At 54.6% G+C, this 17762-nt stretch overlaps 3 protein-coding genes across 6 annotated transcripts in view; 2 read left to right on the top strand and 1 right to left on the bottom strand.

Annotated features, from left to right (window-relative positions):
* Window positions 1-413: 413 nt before the first annotated feature.
* Window positions 414-2793, bottom strand: TLX2 (T cell leukemia homeobox 2). Its single transcript, XM_039852718.1, has 3 exons — window positions 2038-2793; window positions 1358-1595; window positions 414-1225 (listed from the first exon to the last, which is right to left on the bottom strand). The coding sequence occupies exons 1-3, from the start codon at window positions 2435-2437 to the stop codon at window positions 1009-1011; spliced, it is 855 nt and encodes a 284-aa protein (XP_039708652.1). The 5' UTR covers window positions 2438-2793; the 3' UTR covers window positions 414-1008.
* Window positions 2794-8151: 5358 nt separating this feature from the next.
* Window positions 8152-11295, top strand: PCGF1 (polycomb group ring finger 1). Of its 4 annotated transcripts, none has more exons than XM_039852716.1 (9): window positions 8165-8324; window positions 8743-8848; window positions 9003-9155; window positions 9316-9387; window positions 9499-9604; window positions 9784-9817; window positions 9917-10003; window positions 10128-10208; window positions 10523-11295. In XM_039852716.1, exons 1-9 carry the CDS (start codon window positions 8232-8234, stop codon window positions 10613-10615), a joined length of 825 nt encoding a protein of 274 aa, XP_039708650.1. In that variant the 5' UTR covers window positions 8165-8231; the 3' UTR covers window positions 10616-11295. The 4 variants fall into 4 exon arrangements, with proteins under 4 accessions (XP_039708648.1, XP_039708649.1, XP_039708650.1 ...); XM_039852717.1 differs by lacking the exon at window positions 10523-11295 and adding an exon at window positions 10313-10460 and having other exon boundaries at window positions 8171-8324; XM_039852714.1 differs by having other exon boundaries at window positions 8152-8324; window positions 9784-10003.
* Window positions 11296-13579: 2284 nt separating this feature from the next.
* Window positions 13580-17762, top strand: part of LBX2 (ladybird homeobox 2) — a 4846-nt gene continuing 663 nt past the window's right edge. The window contains exon 1 of the mRNA XM_039852719.1: window positions 13580-16248. Coding sequence (XP_039708653.1) covers window positions 16044-16248 — 205 coding nt within the window. The 5' untranslated portion in view covers window positions 13580-16043. The remainder of the gene's footprint in view (window positions 16249-17762) is intronic.

Genomic DNA, 17762 nt, shown 5'->3' with positions numbered 1-17762 from the left:
CGAACCTCCCCCAAAGGCACTTTTCCAGAATTTATTCTCTCAAGGTCTAGCATTTAGTTTGGCCTGCAAAATTAATCTTGTTCCTATCTTCCTAATCTACCCTTCATCATCTACAACACCATTGATTTCCTGATCCTCTACATTTCCAACTTTGGAATGATCTTTGATTCTTCTTAGGTCTATCACTTCCTAGTTTTTTGCCAAGTTCTACTCACCCTAACTCCACTGGGCCCGTTAATTTTGTCCACTGCTTCCTCTCCTCTCTTCTCTGTCCCTGCGAGGTTAGTGTTCCTAGATTTTCATCGATGAAAAAGAAGTGTATCCGTCTCCCCTGCCGCCCAAGTGCATTGGGAGGCTCAGGTGGGAGAACGTAGTCAGAAGGCTGAACACACAGAGACAGCATGAGGCTCATAGGAAGGAATCCTTAGCGATTATTTTACAGTAGAAAGATGAGATGCCCAGCGTCGGTAACCCTTTGGTTCCTGTCACAGATTCGCTCTACAGCAACTTTTTCATTACTCTGCTGTCGTTGGCATCTTCTTTCCTTCCTTCACACCTTTGGTACCGACCCGGCCAGTGGGGGTTGCCCCATCCCAGTAGCGCCTTTTACCTGCTGCGGCTCAACAGAACCACAGTTCCGACCCACCCGCTTAATTCTCCTAAATCCCTCAAGACAGCAGCTTCCATTGGCCAGCCCTCCCCCATCACCGCACCTCATTGGCTACCGTACTGCAGGTCCCGCCCCCTCGCCGCCTGGGATTCCAGCAGCGGTGAGACAATCCAAGTGAAAAACCGCGGGAAAGGCTGCGTCTGAACATGCCGGGCAAGTGTGCCACGCCGGCCCAGGAGCCCGCAGTGGCCGAGGATCCCTAGACAGGAGCCTCAAGGCTGGCTCCTCACGCGTTGCGCTGCCAAGGTAAGGGCAGCCGCGCGCCCCACAGCCCTTGGCCACGCGCTCCACGCGGCGCCTCGGTCCGGAAAAGCACTCGGCCGGCGGGGCAGCGTCTCTCACACCACCGAGGCGAGCCCAGACACAGAAGCCACTTTGTTGTCCTCAGCCCAGGGCTGCAGGTTCTGCAGCGCGAAGAGCGACGAGTTGTGCAGGCAGAGCGGGTCTGGGGGCAGCGGCGGCCGCAGCGGCCGCGGTAGCGCGTCCTGCTGCAGGTGCAGGAGCAGCCGGCCCGCGCGGTGCCGCTCCGCCTCGCGTTCCTCCGCCGTCTGGCGCCTGGGCGGGCGAAGATGTGGGGTCAGCAAAGCCAGCCCTCGCCCGCCCCATTCCTCGCCGCCACTTGACCCAGCCCGTGGTCCTCCCCGCCCCGAGCCTCACCACCATTTGGCCCAGCCCGCGGTCCCTCACCGCCACTTGGTGCGCCGGTTCTGGAACCACGTCTTGACTTGAGCGTCGGTCATGCGCAGGGCCTTGGCCAGCGCCGCCCTCTCAGCTGAGGCCAGATACTTCTGGCGCAGGAAGCGCCGCTCCAGCTCCAGCACCTGTGAGCGGGAGAAGGATGTGCGCGGCTTCTTACGCTTTGGTGGGGTCCGGTTTTGGTAGGGGTGGCCGATGCGGCGCGTCCCAGAGAAGGGCGAGAGCGCAGCTGCAGGGCGGAAGAAAGAGCAGGGCAGGGTTTGCAGAGGAGCCCGAGGTGTTCCTGAGAAGAGAGCGCGGCTGCCCAAGACGCAGAGCTCCTGCGCCTGGTCCTTCCCGGGGCCCCAAGCTCGGCCCCGCATCAATAGAGGCCTCTAGACAAGAAACGGCCCTCCCCCCTCGTGTGAGAGAGAATCGTCTCCGTACTTCACCCTGCCCTCCCCGCGGTGTGGACAGTGGACTGCAGAGGGCGCGGGCATCGACGGCAGCTCCCTCCCCATCGCCTCTCAGCAGCGGGACCAAGAGATACACTTTGGTAGAGGATCCCCTGGGATAACCTAGGCTGGGAGAGGGGTATGAAAGGGGACTAGGAGGAGTTGGATCTGAAGGATCAGAGATGAGGAAACCGGGGCGGTGTGAGGAATGACGCTGGAGGGGTTGGGCAACCTCACCCGTGAGCCGGTCCTTGGCAAAGCGGCGGCCGCTGTCCATCCAAGGGAAGGTGAGTCCCCCTAAGCCCCCGGCGCCGCCCAAGCCCGAGGGGCCAGGCACCGCAGGCGCACCTCCCCCGGGAGGCGACACTGGCAGCGGGCGGTGCGCCGGGACGCGGATCACGCCGCCTGGGCCCACGCTGGAGCTGCTGGGTAGCGGGCCCAGCGAGCCCGCGGGGCCGTAGCTTGAGGCTCCGTGAAATCCACCCGAGAACGCTGCACTCTCTCCATGGGCCTGGCTCACGCGACCCGGGCCTAGGCCGCTCCCGGGGGCCTCCGGGCAGCTCAGGATCTGATCAATGCCGAAGCTGATTGGCTCGTGGTGCTGCAGGTTGTGCGAGGCCAGCACCGCCGGCTCCATGGGTCCGGGTCAAGGAGGACCGCAGGAGGTTCGGCGGTTAGAGAGGGCACCCCAGGCAACTCTGGGAGCCCAGCAGCACAGAGCTCGGGGTGGCGGCCTCAGGGTCCCGCAGGGTTGGCCGAGGCGGGGCGCCGGGGCCCCCAGGACAGCTTCATCCCTGTGCACGGAGAGTAGCCGCGCCCATGCCGGCCTTTGCGGGGCGTCGGTGCAGGGACTCGCATCCCGGGCGAGCGTGACCGGCCAGGGCCCCAGGAGCACCCTTTCTGCCTCAGAAGCTCGAATGGATGCTGGGCTGCGGGAGCCTCTGCTGAGTCCGGGGTGGAGAGTGCTGGCTGGCTCCGGCTGGGGCAGTGACTGACAGATCAGCCTCCGGTGGGCAGTGGGGGCTGGGGGTAGGAGGGCAGGGGCGGGGCCCGGCATGTTAAAGGGAAAGAGACGCCTGTTTGCGCCAAGCGCGGGGAAGGGGTGGAGGGGATAGGGTGGGGTGAGGTGGAGGATGGCGAGGGTGTTAGAAACCAGGCTTAGATTGGGAGGGGCCAGAGCTTGGGCCGCTATACGCTGAGTCAGCCGAGATGCGCACCGAAACTCCATCCTCGCCGGCCTCCGCCTTTGGGGTTCTTCGGCCTCACCCGCTTCCTAGCGGGTGCCTCCTCCCACGGTCCCCACTCTTCGCCTCCCGATCGGTCCTGCCAGCCGACTCCCGGATTCGTTGTGGCCCCCGCCTAAGTGCCCTCGAAGACCAAATCTCGTTGTGGCTTCCTGGATGCAATGGGAAGCGGCTGGGGAATTGCGCCGGCGAGTTGGAGGCCCGGGAAAAGGACAGGTGTGGGAAGGCGGTGGCAGGGAGCGTCCGGTGGGCTAGGGCCGGGAACAACCACTCTGGGCCAGTGTCCTGGTGCACCTTCTGGCTTCTCCCGCAAGACCCCTAGCTCCTTCCAGGAGAGCCAATAATCGGTGCCCTGTGTTTCCTACAATTTCGATTTTCTGAAATCGGTACAAAGCGGACCCGCGGCTCAATTCTGGCCAACTCAGACCGGTGCGAGCTTGGGGCTTGAGTTTTCCCCAAGACTGAGGACCACCAACGCGGGATTCTTCCCCTCCACTCTGCTCTTAGGATGTCTATTCTCACACACTCCCCCGCTCAAAAGCGGGAGAACGAATCGCCACAGGCCACACGTGAGACCTCACTGAAGCCTCGGAGAATCCCAGCCGCCTCTTTTCCTATAGAACTTCACCCTACCCAAGCCCAAGAAACTGTGCCTGGAGTGTGTCAGAGAAAGGAGGTGGGGGAAAGACCGAAGCCGCTTTGTGACCTTGTGACCTCTGGCCGAGGACCCAGGAGCTGGGAGTAGCTAGGAGAGTGTGAATTCTGCGTCCTTCTCGGGGATGGGACCCTGGCCTGGAGGGCCCCTGCGCCTTAGACCCGCCCCTGCCGCCACCCGGCCCGGTGCAGGCCGTCATAATCGGGTTAGCTGGGTCGGAATTACATTACCTTCCCCGGCCCGCCCCGGCCTGGGGGGGGCCCTGGCGCCTGCGAGCCGGTGAGACTGGGCTCAGGGAGGGGGGTGTTCCAACCATCCCATGGAGGGTTGGCACTGATGAGCAGCTAGGCCTGCTTTAGACACAGGGTGGCCAAAGGACCCCACACAGCTATGCCAGCCCTAGCCCCTCCACCCCAGCCTACCCGGTGCTGAACTCAGGCTACCTGTTATCCATGGGAGCCATCATGCCTTCTAAGTCTAGTAGCTGTGTCTCCCTGGGAGCATGGATCTTCCAGTTGATTCTCTAGTCTTCTGCGGAAAATATCTGCCCCCCTCCTTTTTCCCCAGCAGATGGGCTGGCAGCCTGGTGCCTGGGGCAGGGTAAGGGGTCTTTTCTCTCTAGGGACAGGAATGATATTTGGGCATCTGGGCAGGAAGATAAAGAAAAGAAAAAAAGGAGTGAGCTCTCTCCCCACCCAAAGCCACCAGCTCCTCAGTGTTCTCAGAAGCCTGTCTGAAGGGGTTGACCATGGAGGAAGAAGGCAGTGGACAATTACTATGTGACATCCTCCCCCAACTTTGTCCACCTCTATCATCCATTTCAACAGCTCTTCCCCCACCTTATCAACAGCCGCTTCTGAAAGCAGTGTGTGTGGGGTGGGGGGAGTCTCCTGCAAGTTTGGTAGGTGTGTTTTTATCTTGGTGAAGACAGACATCATCACCTCCCCTAGTCCTTCACCGAAGCCCAAGCACCCTTTTACAGCAGTAGAGAGCTGGAGCTACTAGGGGACTTGAAACTTCTGCTGTTCAAGCAAAACCTTCAGAGACAGCAGTGGCTGGATCCCCTAGATGTGAACAGAAAGCCTAGGGAGACGGCAGAGTAAATAAAGCCTCTGAAGGGTACTGGCATGGAGATTAGGAGTTTGTCAATCCCTTTTCCCACTCTAGGGAGTGGGCCTCTGTGGAGAGAGTGGGCAAATATATGTCTCAAACTAAGCTGAATAAATCCTTCCCAAATGAATCAATAAGTGAATCGATGAAGGAGAACAAGGTAGCATTATGAAGACCTGTATATCTGCTTACTGGACATCCTGACTTTTGAGGTCAGCAAAGATGGCATTGCCACCCAGGATTGCCTAAGTTGTCTTTTGAGGAGAATGGCCACAAACCAATAGTACATACAAATCTTCTAGGGAGTTAAAATATTTCAGTACCCCACTTCAGGAACAAAGGGTATCCAGTTCTGCTGGCCACAGTCTTAGAAATTTGTCTGCTTACCTTCACCTTGCTGATTCCCTGAATCTCTGAAAAGGATGGTTCCTGCTAGTTTATGTTGAAGATGGAGTCTCCGAGGTCAGTACCCTTACCTCCTATACACGCTGCTTTGAATCCATCTCATCTACTGTACATGTGGCCTCCTGACTCTTAAAGTTTTCAAGTTTCAAGCCTGCAGCTTCACAAAAAGAGTCCATGTTCCCAGCCTGTGCTTCTGTGCCTTTCCTTTCTGCTGTTGGCACAGTGTCCTCCCCTCCCGGTTCCCACTCCTGTGTCATCATTTCTCTCATTAACATAGTCCTTCCTACCTGCAACTATCTTAGATCCATATTATCTAGACAAAGTTTTTGCCTGACTCTTCAAGAGAAATTGTCTTTTTCCCTTATAGTGCCCACATCCAGTGCCTCCATTTCCTCCTTATTCTTTTAACCCACTGCAAACTGGCTTCACTATACAGACATTTTCTCAGAGTGCTTCAGTGTCCAGTGTTCATTATCCGGGACTCTCTGACATGTTTTACTTTGTCGATCACCAACTATTTCTTGAAATGTCCCTTCTTTTGGCTTCTATAATATTGTCTTATTCTACATCTTTGGACTTTCATAGTCACTGCTTATGTTTTTTTCTTCACTGACTTTTCTTCTTCCACTGAAGACTGTGAGCATTCTTCTGAGCTCAGGCTTCAGATTTCTCTCTTTCCATCTGCTTCATCCATTCCAATAGTCCCATCTATTACATCCACCCAGAAAACTCTTGAGACCTCTAACCCTGGTTCTGACACTTGTGCTCCAGCCCCATTCCAACCTTCTGGCCACCTCCACCTGCCTTTGCTGCAGCCACCTTAAGTCCAAAAGGCTGGAGGACAGGCTCCGCTCCCAAGCTCCTTATTCACTTCCTCCTATTATACTTTCCTTTGAAATGTTTCATACACAGCTGTTCCTTTCCATTTCCACTAGTAAAAGCCTAATCTAGGCTATCATCACCACCACATACATTTATTCATTTGTTCATCCAGAAAATTTTGATTGAACACCTACTCTGTGCTTAGCACTGGAGATGCAGCTGTATAAATACAATAACAAAATCCCTGCTACTGAGCAGCTTACATTTTAGTGAGGAAAGCAGGTGTGAAACAAGAAAAATATATGATATATTAAATAATAATAAATGCTAAGAAAGAAAATAAAGCAAGGAAGCAGGAGAAGTGATGAAAAGGGAGTTGTGATTTATTTAGAATGATCACTGAAGGCCTGGTGGAGTAAAGACCTGAAGGAAGAAAGGATTCGTTTGGATATCTGAGCATTTCAAGTTGGGGACACAGTGGGAGTAGAGGGACTGAATGACTACAAGAGATCATGTAAGGTCTTGAAAACCATTGTAAGGACTTTGCCTTTTATTCTGATTGCAAAGAGAAGCTATTGGAAGGTTTTAGAAACTATTGGAAGGTTTTGAACAGAAAAGTAAGATTCTTAAAATTTTCTTAAGGTAAAACTAACATATACTAAACTGCACATATTTAAAGTGTATGATTTGATGTTTTGACATATGTATACACCCATGAAACCATCAATCAAGATAATAAACATATCCATCAACTCAAAAAACTTTCCTTGTATCCTTTTTTATTCATGTTTTACCAGAATCACTCTGAGCTGCTATGTTGAGAATAAGTTAAAGAGGGGCAATGGTGGAAGCAAGAAAAGCTGGCAAGACACCATTGTACTCATCCAGAGGAGAGATGATGGCATCTTGGACCAGGGAGGTAAGTAGTGACTGTAGTGAGAAGTAGCTGATTTAAAAATCATTAACCTCATAACTTCTTGCCACTTATCTACTTCAATTCAGTTCGAAGGTAAATGAACAAAAATGTTTCTTTTGTAGGGTAACTCCCTTCAAGTCTGCTAGCTCCCTATTGCTTGCAGTCTAGAAGTCCTATTTCTACCATTACTCTCAAATCCACACCTTGGCCCCCTTCCTGTCCCTCTCTGGTCACTCCCCTCCATTCTGCCTTTTCTATTTCCACCACGTTCCTTAAACGTCCCCTGCCCCCGCAGACACGCACATCCTCTAAATTGTGCCCACACAAAGTTCCACTTCCTTCAGAAAGCCTTTTGGGGTCTCCATTAGGATTTCTCCCTTCCTGAATCTTCAATTGCACTTGGTGTTAACATTTCACAGTAAATTTATCCTTGTTTTCTTTTTTAATCCTACTGTAAGTACTTAGAGACAGAGGTGTACAAACTCGGGATGGGGGTGGGGGGCGGCGTCCTCCCAAATACGGGGCTGAGTTTGTGCTACTCCGGGGGCTCGCTGCCTCAGCGAGTCCGTGTGCGGTAGTGTCCTAGTCGTCCTCCCCTCCTCCTTCGCATCTGCTCTGCATTAGTCTGTCCCAGGCCTCCGCAGGCGCCGATGATTGAATCATCATCATTAACCACGGCCTGCCCCCCCATCCTCGGCGGCAGGGGGAGGATGGGGGGCGGTTGTAAGAGCACTACCAAGTCCCTTGGGGTCCCTCCCTCCCCGCCACTCTCCCCAAACTCCGCAAAGCCCCGAGAAACTTCTGCTGTAGAGGTGGGAGAAGGCCCGCCATCGGGATGAAGCTCAGTAATGCGTAAGCGTCAGCCGAAGGAGACGACATGAAGAGAGGGCTCCGGAGGGGCTTCTTTAGCAGGGTCGTTGTCACAGGAGCTAGACGACCCTGAGCTGTGGCGAGCAGAGATCTCCGGGCCTTTTGGGGTAGGAGGGGGCAGTCTTTGCAGGCTCCAAAAGTTAGTCCCGAGGTCCAGCAGGGTCTATTATTATAATGACTACAAGAGGTCAATAAGATCGGACCTCTTCCTCTGACCCCCCCTTCCTAATCACAGATTGAGGAGGGGGAGGGGCCAGTGGGGCTCAGGTGAGCACACGGGGAGAAAGGGACTTGGGCGGGGCCATGCAGAGGGTCAGCGAATCCGAAAAGACCTGAGCCCTCGTTGCTGGGCGACAAGTCCCGCCCCGCAGGCGGCACCGGAAGTGGCAGGCCGGGATCAGCCTTTAAGATGGCGTCTCCTCAGGGGGGCCAGATTGCGATCGCGATGAGGCTTCGGAACCAGCTCCAGTCAGTGTACAAGATGGACCCGCTACGGAATGAGGTGCAGGGGCGGCAGGGTTACTGCCGTGGTCGGCTAGCGGTGCGAACTGGGGCCGCATAGAGGACAGGCGGTGGCTGGCCGGGCGCCCAGTGCGCCTGCGCAGAGACAGGGGGCTCAATGCGCCTGCGTGCTTGCGATCGAGTTGCCAAACTCGGGGCTAAGACGCCTGCGCATTGTGCCGCCCACGTCGTGTAGTTTCCCCAGGGAAAGGAAAGTCGGGCGAGTCCACGTGAAGGGAGCCCCCGCTGTGCGAGGAGCCCTCTGCTGGGCAGAGGGAGAGTGTCAACCCCTGGGAACTAATCTTCGGCTGATCGCGCAGGGAGCGGGGCTTGGCCGTGGGGTCTGATGAAAGAGGCGACTCCCAAGCTGGGAAGGCACAAGGGTTGGGGATGGTGATCGGTGGAGGGTCTGTCCGCAGGAGGAGGTCCGAGTAAAGATCAAAGACCTGAATGAGCACATCGTTTGCTGTTTGTGCGCTGGCTACTTCGTGGATGCCACCACCATCACAGAGTGTCTTCATACTTGTGAGTGCCCTGGACACTGGTTCTTCCAGGTCCTAGTCCCCACCAAGCTGGCTGTCAGCCTCTGGGCTGCCTGCCCCAACCACCCAGGCACCCCCATCCAGCCCACGAATCCCATTCCCAGAGGGTCTGAGAGTCTCTTTTTCTTTTCCTTTAGTCTGCAAGAGTTGTATTGTGAAGTATCTCCAAACCAGCAAGTATTGCCCCATGTGCAACATCAAGATCCATGAGACACAGCCGCTGCTCAACCTCAAACTGGACCGGGTCATGCAGGACATCGTGTACAAGCTAGTGCCCGGCTTGCAAGACAGTGAGTAACCTACCTGACTTTGAGGGCCCTCTAGAGGACTGATGCTGGGTGGCAGCTTGAGATGACAAGGGCTTTGGTAGACCATGTAGCTAAAGAGTTTGACAGCCAGAAAGACGAAGAGAGGGAGAGCTGATGTTTTACTTCCCATACTCCCTTCTAGGTGAAGAGAAACGTATTCGAGAATTCTACCAGTCCCGAGGGTTGGACCGAGTCACCCAGCCCAGCGGGGAAGGTATGTCCTTTAGCAGCAGGAGGGTAAGGTAAAGCCCCCAAAGCATTCCTCTTGTTCTCCGGGGAAAAAGGAGCATGGAACTTGTGCCACCTCATCATTACTCTTTCTCAGAGCCAGCCCTGAGCAACCTCGGCCTCCCCTTCAGCAGCTTCGACCATTCTAAAGCCCACTACTATCGCTATGATGAGCAGCTGAGCCTGTGCCTAGAGCGGCTGAGGTGAGGGGTTAGGTCTTGGGCTATCTGAAGTGACAGTATCAGTGACCCAGAGCCAGGGAGGAGCTCAGGGAGATGATGAACAGTGAGGAGTGTCTGTTCTCTTGAAGAGAATATATCACGGCTCTGGGTAGGGGATGGGGGAAAATAGGGCTCCCTAACCTGTATCTGTTTCCCCCCAGTTCTGGCAAAGACAAGAATAAAAGTATCCTGCAGGTGAGAGACGCTGAGGGGAGGGCCCCTCTAAAGAGACTCACCTCCCTGGGGCCCTTCCCTCATACACCTTGTCCTGTTCCCTTCCCTCCCTACCCCCAGAACAAATATGTCCGATGTTCTGTTAGAGCTGAGGTTCGCCATCTCCGGAGGGTCCTATGTCATCGGTTGATGCTAAATCCCCAGCATGTGAGTATTCCCACAGTAGATTTTTTGGGGGAGGAGGAAGAAGCTACAAAGGGAGGGAGAGAGTCTAGAGTGGACCAGGTGGGAGGAGAGAGTTCCTAAAACTGTGCCCTCCTCTCCCTGCTAGGTGCAGCTCCTTTTTGACAATGAAGTTCTCCCTGATCACATGACCATGAAGCAGATATGGCTCTCCCGCTGGTTCGGCAAGGTGAGCCAGGGCCAAGGCAGCCCCCGGGGCAGGGGTGGGCTGAGGGGGCCTTTTGGGTAAGAACGCTCCCACTGACTACTTCTTCCCGCTTGTTTTCTCCTTAGCCATCCCCTTTGCTTTTACAATACAGTGTGAAAGAGAAGAGGAGGTAGGGGCCAAGCCCCTGCCCCATCCCTTACCCCTTCCCTCCCCAGATATTTATGTGAAATTAACTACGGCTTTATTTTTTGAAATAAAAACTTGAAAAAAGCATCTCTTTTTCCTTCTTGTCCTGTCACACACTCATGCTTTGTCATGTGTACTGCTTCCTTCAGAAATCTTCTGAATGTCATCAAGAAGGAGGTCCCTCAATGAATGACCAAAGGAGAGGGGTAGAGGACCCTACACATGTAAAACTCAGAAGGTGAGCTAAGTGAAGCCAGACCACCCACACCAGCTCTTTTGGTGAAGGAAAGTTTTTCTGGAGGGGAGTTCTCACTGTCCTTGAATGTTACAACATATGATGGAGGCCTGAGTGGAGGTGTCCTAATTCAAGAGTGGTGAGAGTAGGGCTTGGGTTGGATAGTGGCCACTGCAGGACTGAAGAAGAGTGATATTTTAAAGAAAAATCCAAAGAATTGCACTATTGAGAGGAGTCTAAAAAAATTGGGGGGCATGGGACATAGATGAATATGTAGTTAGAGGCCTGGCTGTCTATACAAGATTCATCAGAAAAAAAAAATTCAGTGGGTCTTCAAGTACTTGGACTAGGTGAAACCAGGCTTGGGAGAGGGTAGAGCAGGAAAGGGAGCTGGTGTCCAGGAGAGCAAAGCCAACTCGAAGGAACAAGAGGGAGGCCGCAAGGTTAGCGGTCCACTGAGTAATTCAGTAAACATTCCTTGTCTGTATAAGCCCAGCCATGAACGCTGGGCTCCGGAAAGAAACCCAGCCAGTGTCCCTATTCTGTGGGCCTCTAAGTGGTGTAGCCAGAAACTTGCCTAACTGGGACAGTAACAGGGAGGCTAGAGGCGAAATCTAGGAAATGAAGGGGCTGGGACAAGCAGGACGGAGCAGGCAGCATAAATGTTGCTAGAACCCAAGTTTAAAGTGTAAATCTCCTGCTGGCTAAGATCTGATTCCGTGAATTCAAGGGGATCCTTGTGCATACCTGGTGAGGGCTGAAGGCTCTGAGCTTCCATGGATGAAGATCTGATGGCAGAGGACTTGGGGGATGGGTATACTAAAGGCAGCCCCCCTCCAGTGTGCTGGGCTGGCAACAGGAACTGGGATAGGGACATCAAATTGCCACTGGCATGGGTAGGATGCACATCTGCAAGATTCCGAAAACTTCCACGTCTTTGGGCCTAAAGCCTGGAATGCCTCTATCCCCATACTCAGCTGTCCTTAAAGGCCTAAGTGTCACCTTCTCCAGGAAACCTCTCAGAATCAGGGTTTTACCACCTCTGGGCCTGTCTCTTACACCAGCATATATCTCAAGGTTTTACGTTAATTCTGTCATTCCCAGGGTTTCCCACTCTTCTCCCTGAATTTAATCTCTGGGGACTCGGACCCATCAGAGCACTCCACACTAAAGCTGTTCTCAAGGCAGTTAGTGTGTGAAAGGGCATTTCTGCAAAATGACTCCAGAGGGAGAGGTGTGGGCTAGGGGAAAGGAGAGTAGAAATGCCTCTGGGGACTTTTGGTAGCCCAGGCAGCTGCAGGACCTGAGGAGTAGTCTGATTGGGGCTTGGCATCCAAGAAGCCCAGCCAGAAGATAAGGCTGCCCGAAGACCCAAGACCTAAGAACCAAGCCTGGGGATGGGGGCTTGGAGGACACATGGCTTGTTGGCAGGGAGTAGCCACAGGCGCTCAAGCTGGGATCTGGGGTGGAGCAGCTGCCCTGCCTTGTCCCCAGTCCAGCCTCGCCTTCTTGTCTGTAAGCAGCGATGCATCTCCTGAGGTCACTGGTGCAGGCCAGCTGTGGGCTTTGCCTCATTCTCCCGCAATCTGTGGATCCAGTACCACCTTCCCTGGCTTGTCCCACACAGACCCTGTCCCCCCGGGTCACTTAGGTATCGCTCTGCGCCAGGTAGGGCCGATCAAGCCCCAGATTCTCTTGGGCTCCACGACAGAGCAGGTGCCTAGCCGGCCCTCTCCCGAGTGCCCTTGACCTCGCAGGGCTTCCAGGTGTTGGCATCAATCCTTACCTGCAGGACCACACCCACCGGTGCCCAAGGCACACGTTCTTGCCTAGCCACTTCTGTCCACACTCACCTAGGGGAGGAGGTGCCATGATTTGCCCCCGCCTTTGGCACAAAGGGAGACGATTCCTCTCAGCCCGGCCAGTCTATCCCAGGGCTGGGGTGGGAGTTGAGGAGATAGAGACAATGGACTTCCCTGGGACAGTGAGTATCAAGGTGTATATAAACGAGGGAGGGGCTATGAGTATTTGGCTCCTCCCCCAGCTAGCTCGCACATGCTAGACTGAGGAGGTTGAGCAGAGTTCTGTGAACCAGCGTAAGGGGCTGGGAAGAACTCACAGACACGAGGCTTTAGAAGTAACAAAACTAAAATTTCAATATATGAAGCAGTTCAGTCTGCAGTAATGTTCTCTGAAAGAAAAAACAATCCCAGAAGTATGCAAGATAGACAGATGCCCTGCCCCTCACTCCTCGGCCTGGAGTTTCCTCCCTGAACTCCTGCTTCCCCACTTCCCCGTCAGGCTGGTTAATGGATATTGCGGGCGTGGTGGGGGCAGGAGGTTGGAGGGTGGCAAGCACATCTCTGAGTCTGTCCACTGTGCACCGCTGGAAGGCGGTTATTCTGAGGATCCCCCAGTCGCTCCCACACACTCTCAGAATTCAGAGAAATGCGAGGGGTGGGAAATATGGAGACTAAAGTCATTTATTGAGCCGATCTGGTATCAAGAAGAGGGGTTGATCTGGGACAGACTTGTACGATGTCAGGGAATGAGAGAGAAGGTGGGGGTGATAAGAAAAGAGAATAGGTGGATAAGATGGTGGGATGAGGAATGGAAATCTGAAGGGGAGTAATGAAGGAAAGTATGAGAAAGCATCGTTATTAGGGAATTGAGACCCATTCCTGAGGGAGTGAAAATCGGAATGTGGGGATTTCTACAAGGGGAGGGAGCTGAGGGCCCCCAGGTGTCTGAAAGGGACAGTGGGGAGAATCTGAGTGAAGACTTGAAGGATTACTTGAGAATGCCGGGAGGGAAAAACAAGAGGGGTGGGGTGGGCACGGTGAATGATTATGTCTGTGGATCAGCTTCTGGGACTGATCTAAGCAGGAGGGTTGGACCATGGTGGGGGGAGGAAGAGGTTCACGGTTCACATCACAGAGCACTAGAGACTGTCGGGGCAGGCTCTCTCTAAGCTCAGGTAGGGGAAGCCTATAAAACAGCTGAGCCACCCCTCTACACACACACACACCCCAGGCCCAAAACCCAGGTTTAATCTCTTAATCTCCCTCATTAATCACTCGCCCTCTTCCTACCCCCTCCGAGGATCTGGTTTCTCACCATCTCAGGTTCCAGAGGCTTCGCTAGAAAAAGTCCCCTCCTGTGGCCCCACAGTCGTCTGGAAAAGTCCTTGGCTGCTGGGAAGACCTTAGCTGGGCTCTGCTGTCAACAGCTTCCTCCCATTACTAGTCTCTCCTTCCCTCTCCTCCCCCAAACTCACATCTGGGGATCACCTAACCCCATTACCTGAGCCTGGTTACAGGGGGAAGAAGGTAGGCAGGAGAGATGGAAGTGGAGGAAGGCAAAGGCCCTTCAGGAGAGCCCCACACTCCCCACAGACACGCACTAGTAATTGAGAGCAGAAGAGGTGACATAAAAGCTACATAGACGATGCATGAGTGAAAGTCATAGTGTCTGTTTGGTGACAGGCCTGGGTTTCTGCAGCCTCCTGGGATTCTCTTTAATTGCAGATTAAGTGAAACCACCAGGATGGTTCAGAGAGCTGGAGCCTCCAGCTAGGAGGCTCTCCTGGCCTTCCTCTGCCTCCCACCATTAGTAACCAATTAAAGTCCTGAGGCATCTCAGATTTCTGCTGTGGCCTGGCTCTGCTCTCTGACCCAGCAGTGGCCCATTGGACTGAGTTGTTGCTCGGGCTACCACAAGAGCACTATATGAATGTCTGGATGTGTCTGGGGGATGGGGTGGTCATTGGAGGGAGCCTTTACCAAGATGATACTGTGTTTTTCCGCCTTCATTGGGTGGGCTAGGTCAGTGCCTCAGTGTGAGGTTTCCTAACCCCCATTATCAGAGTGTCTTCCTATCCTTGTTAAGGAGTCACTGCCCCAGGTACTTCAGATCTCTCAAGTTGGGCACTAAAACTTCAGGCTCTACTTACCTCAGGGAATAGACAGGTAGACACAGAAGATCACTGCACAAATGATGGGAGTTGCAGAGGTCTATAGAGAAGGTGACAGAATGGACAGTCTAAGAGGAACTGGCCCTGTTCTTAATGGTGCTATTTGAAAAACTAAAACCCATAACAACAAGTTCCTTCAGAGTTGTGAGTTCCCCAGGAGTGGTGGGACTTCTCTGTGTCTGGGCTGTGAAACCCCTAGCTATTTGGGGTGCGATATTCAAACAAAAACTTTGCCTCATTGGATCTCCACTGGCAGAACAGCACTGTTCCAGAACTGCTTTATTAGTGCAAAGGAGGGCTGTGTGGTACTCACCTGAGTGCAAGCCCAGGATTAGTTATGGGAGAGAAGAGAGAAAGACACACCGGACACAAATAAAATAGGAATGACTATCCCAGGTCATAGTTTCTCCCTGGGTTGGCAAAAGTTTCTGTCCCAGAACCTGGTTGGGTCCATGAAGAGGACTTTTCAAGTCACTTTTCTATAGGGCAGTGACCAGTGGCCCCTTCCACCATTTCTCTTTGCTTGTAGGTTTCTGGGCCTCCCCAGGCTAGGTAACCCCTACTGGAACTACAGGAGCTTCATGAGACCAAGACAAACTGATAGATGGATAGGATAGTGTAACCAGAAGGCACTCTGTGGAGGCCAGTCTTCACTAGCAAAAACCCCTCCTGGTCAGTAGCCCTAACTCAGGGTTTGCTGTGTCCTCTCTCCTGAGGCCCAGGTCTTCCGGGAACCTCCATGTGTTTTGACTCAGGGCCTCTGAGCTGTGCTGGGACAACCTTGGGTGCAGCGGGAGAGCTGGCTGGAGTCCACTCCCCTGCATGTGCATCCCTCATCGCATCCCCACTATTCCCCATGCAATAGTTCTGCCCGGCCAGGTCCTTCCAAGTCTTGAGTTCTCCCAGCATCCCGCACAGCGCTAATAACCTCCAGCTGCCACGACCTCTTTAAAGAGCTTTCCGCAGGGGTGTGTTGGGGGTGGTGGAGCCAGGTCAGAGGACTGAGGTCCTTCCTAGGTGGGATCGGGGATCCCAGCACAGACAGCTCTGATTTCCCTCCAAGGACTTTTGCAAATCCCCAGCCAGGGCCAGGGAAAGCAATTTTACTGCCGACGAGTTTATGAGCCAGAACGGCAGCTAGGCAGGGAGTCCGTGGCACACAGCATCTGGGGGCTGCCCCGGAAGGGTCCAGCCGGAATAAGCACGAAGCCGCTGGTTGTTCCGCTGGCTTCTCTCTGCGCCTCCCTTAGCCTGTAGAAATACCTCTGCCGAGACATCTACCAGTTCCAGACCCGCCACGGGTTGGGGGGTGGGAGCGCAGGAGGAGGGGCACACGGGGCTCAGGCCCAGAGCGGGGGGCGGGTCCGAGACGGGGGGCCCAGATCGGGAGCCGAGCGCTGGGACCCAGGCAGCTGCGGATCCGAGCGCAGCTGGCGTTGGGACCACCACAACCTGGCCGGCCATGAGCTCGGGACCCGAGCCCCGGACAGCCCGGACACCCTTCAGCATCGCAGACATCCTAGGTCCGCGCATAGTCCCCCGAGGATCCTCTGTGTCACAGCTTCCTGAGTCGAGCCCAGGTCCCACGTCGCCGCTGTGCGCGCTGGAGGAGCTGACTAGTAAAGCTTTCCACGGACTTGACGGGCACGCTCCACAGCCCTCTGAAGGTACAGCGCCGGTCAAGTCGCTCACTGTGACTTGGCCTTCTCCCCATCTCTCTCCTCCAGGTTCCCAGGTCTCCACATTCATTCACCCTGGCCGCCACCCTAATCCGCCCCCTGCCTTCAGTCCATGTGCCGAGACTTGTATCTCCCAGTCCTCACTTCCCCTCTATTAGTTCCCAGGCTCCCCTGCCGCTCTTGGAGGCCTCCAACGCCAAGGGGAAGGGACTGGCAGTCCAGCGACCTGTTGGTCCGTTCGCTGTAGGCGGGGCAATCGCGACAGAGAAAGGCCGGAGTGAAAGAGACAAAAGGCCAGAGCTGGAGGCTGTAAACGAGTGAGCTGAGGCTGGGGTGGCGCAGAAAGTGCCGGGAGGCTCAGCTCCGGCCTCTCCGAGTAAACACGCTCCTCTCCAAGCCCTTCTCTTCTGGAGGGGGCGCAAGGCGCTGAAGGTCCTTGGAGCGGCAAGTGCCCTGGGACTACAGACTCTGCCTTTCCTTGCTCTTTGTATCCCCACTACCTCCCTTTTGGGCTTGTGGAGGGGGCACCCATGTCACTAAAGAATAAGCCGAGAGTGTCCAACAAGACCCACGCGTCTATAGAAGGGCCCGATGCAGGTGCGATTACACTCACCACGCTGGGTCAGCTGCCCCTACTCTGACCGTGGTTGGCCCCCCGCTTCTGGTGCGGGCCCCAATTTACAAGCCCGCTCAATCCGGGCCTCAGAAAGGCCACAAAGACCCCGCCCCAGACGGCCTGACCCTGCACCAGGCCTCTTCTAGCCGGTCCCTTACTCCTCCCTCCCCCCACCCCCCTTTCTCCTCTATGCTCAGGCCCATGTAGCCTACTGCCTCCCTTTTAGTGGATTCTCTTTATTGCTTCACAGGTCTCCTCAGCCTTACCCCCACAGTTGGGTAATGGACCCACCCAATTCTCTGACTCAGTCCCTCCCTTTTACCCTGTTTTATTTATCCTAGTTTCCTCCAGGTGGAAGCCAGTTCCTGACTGGAGACTGATTCTATCTCTCGGTACATGCATGGCCCAGGCTCTGGTCCAGCCTTGACATGGAGCCAGTCGCATACCAGTTCACATAGCAGGTGCTGGGGAGGCTGGAAAGCTGAGCTTTATTATTTAAAATTGCCTGGCTCCCCTCAGGCGTGGGCTGTGGCAGCAGAAACTGGCCCCATGTAATGATCATAAAGTTGTCATGGTTCCAGACAGCCTTGCATCAGCAGGAGATATGTAGAATCGCCTTGCCTGCGATGTGCTTTCCTTCATAGCATGTCTTCCCAGTCCAGTACCTGCTTTCCCGACCATGACCCTTCGCCTCAGCCTGCAGCCCTGACTCCAAACCTGTATAGACAAAGGGAATACAGGAGGTGGGGCAGTTGTTAAGCAGCCATGGCCTTCGAGTTCCTGGCCTTTTACAGACTCTCGCCTCTAGCCCCTCCACTCCCACCAACATCCCCGGGATTAGGTTCCCAGGAGGAGAGTGTCAGAAACCCCCAGCCTCTTCAAGTCG

The sequence above is a fragment of the Pteropus medius genome, unplaced genomic scaffold, assembly GCF_902729225.1.
Source record: "Pteropus medius unplaced genomic scaffold, Ma_sr-lr_union100, whole genome shotgun sequence".
Lineage (NCBI taxonomy): Eukaryota > Metazoa > Chordata > Mammalia > Chiroptera > Pteropodidae > Pteropus > Pteropus medius.
The sequence above is the reverse complement of the archived record's forward strand: the minus strand, read 5'-3'. Positions and strand labels throughout refer to the sequence as shown.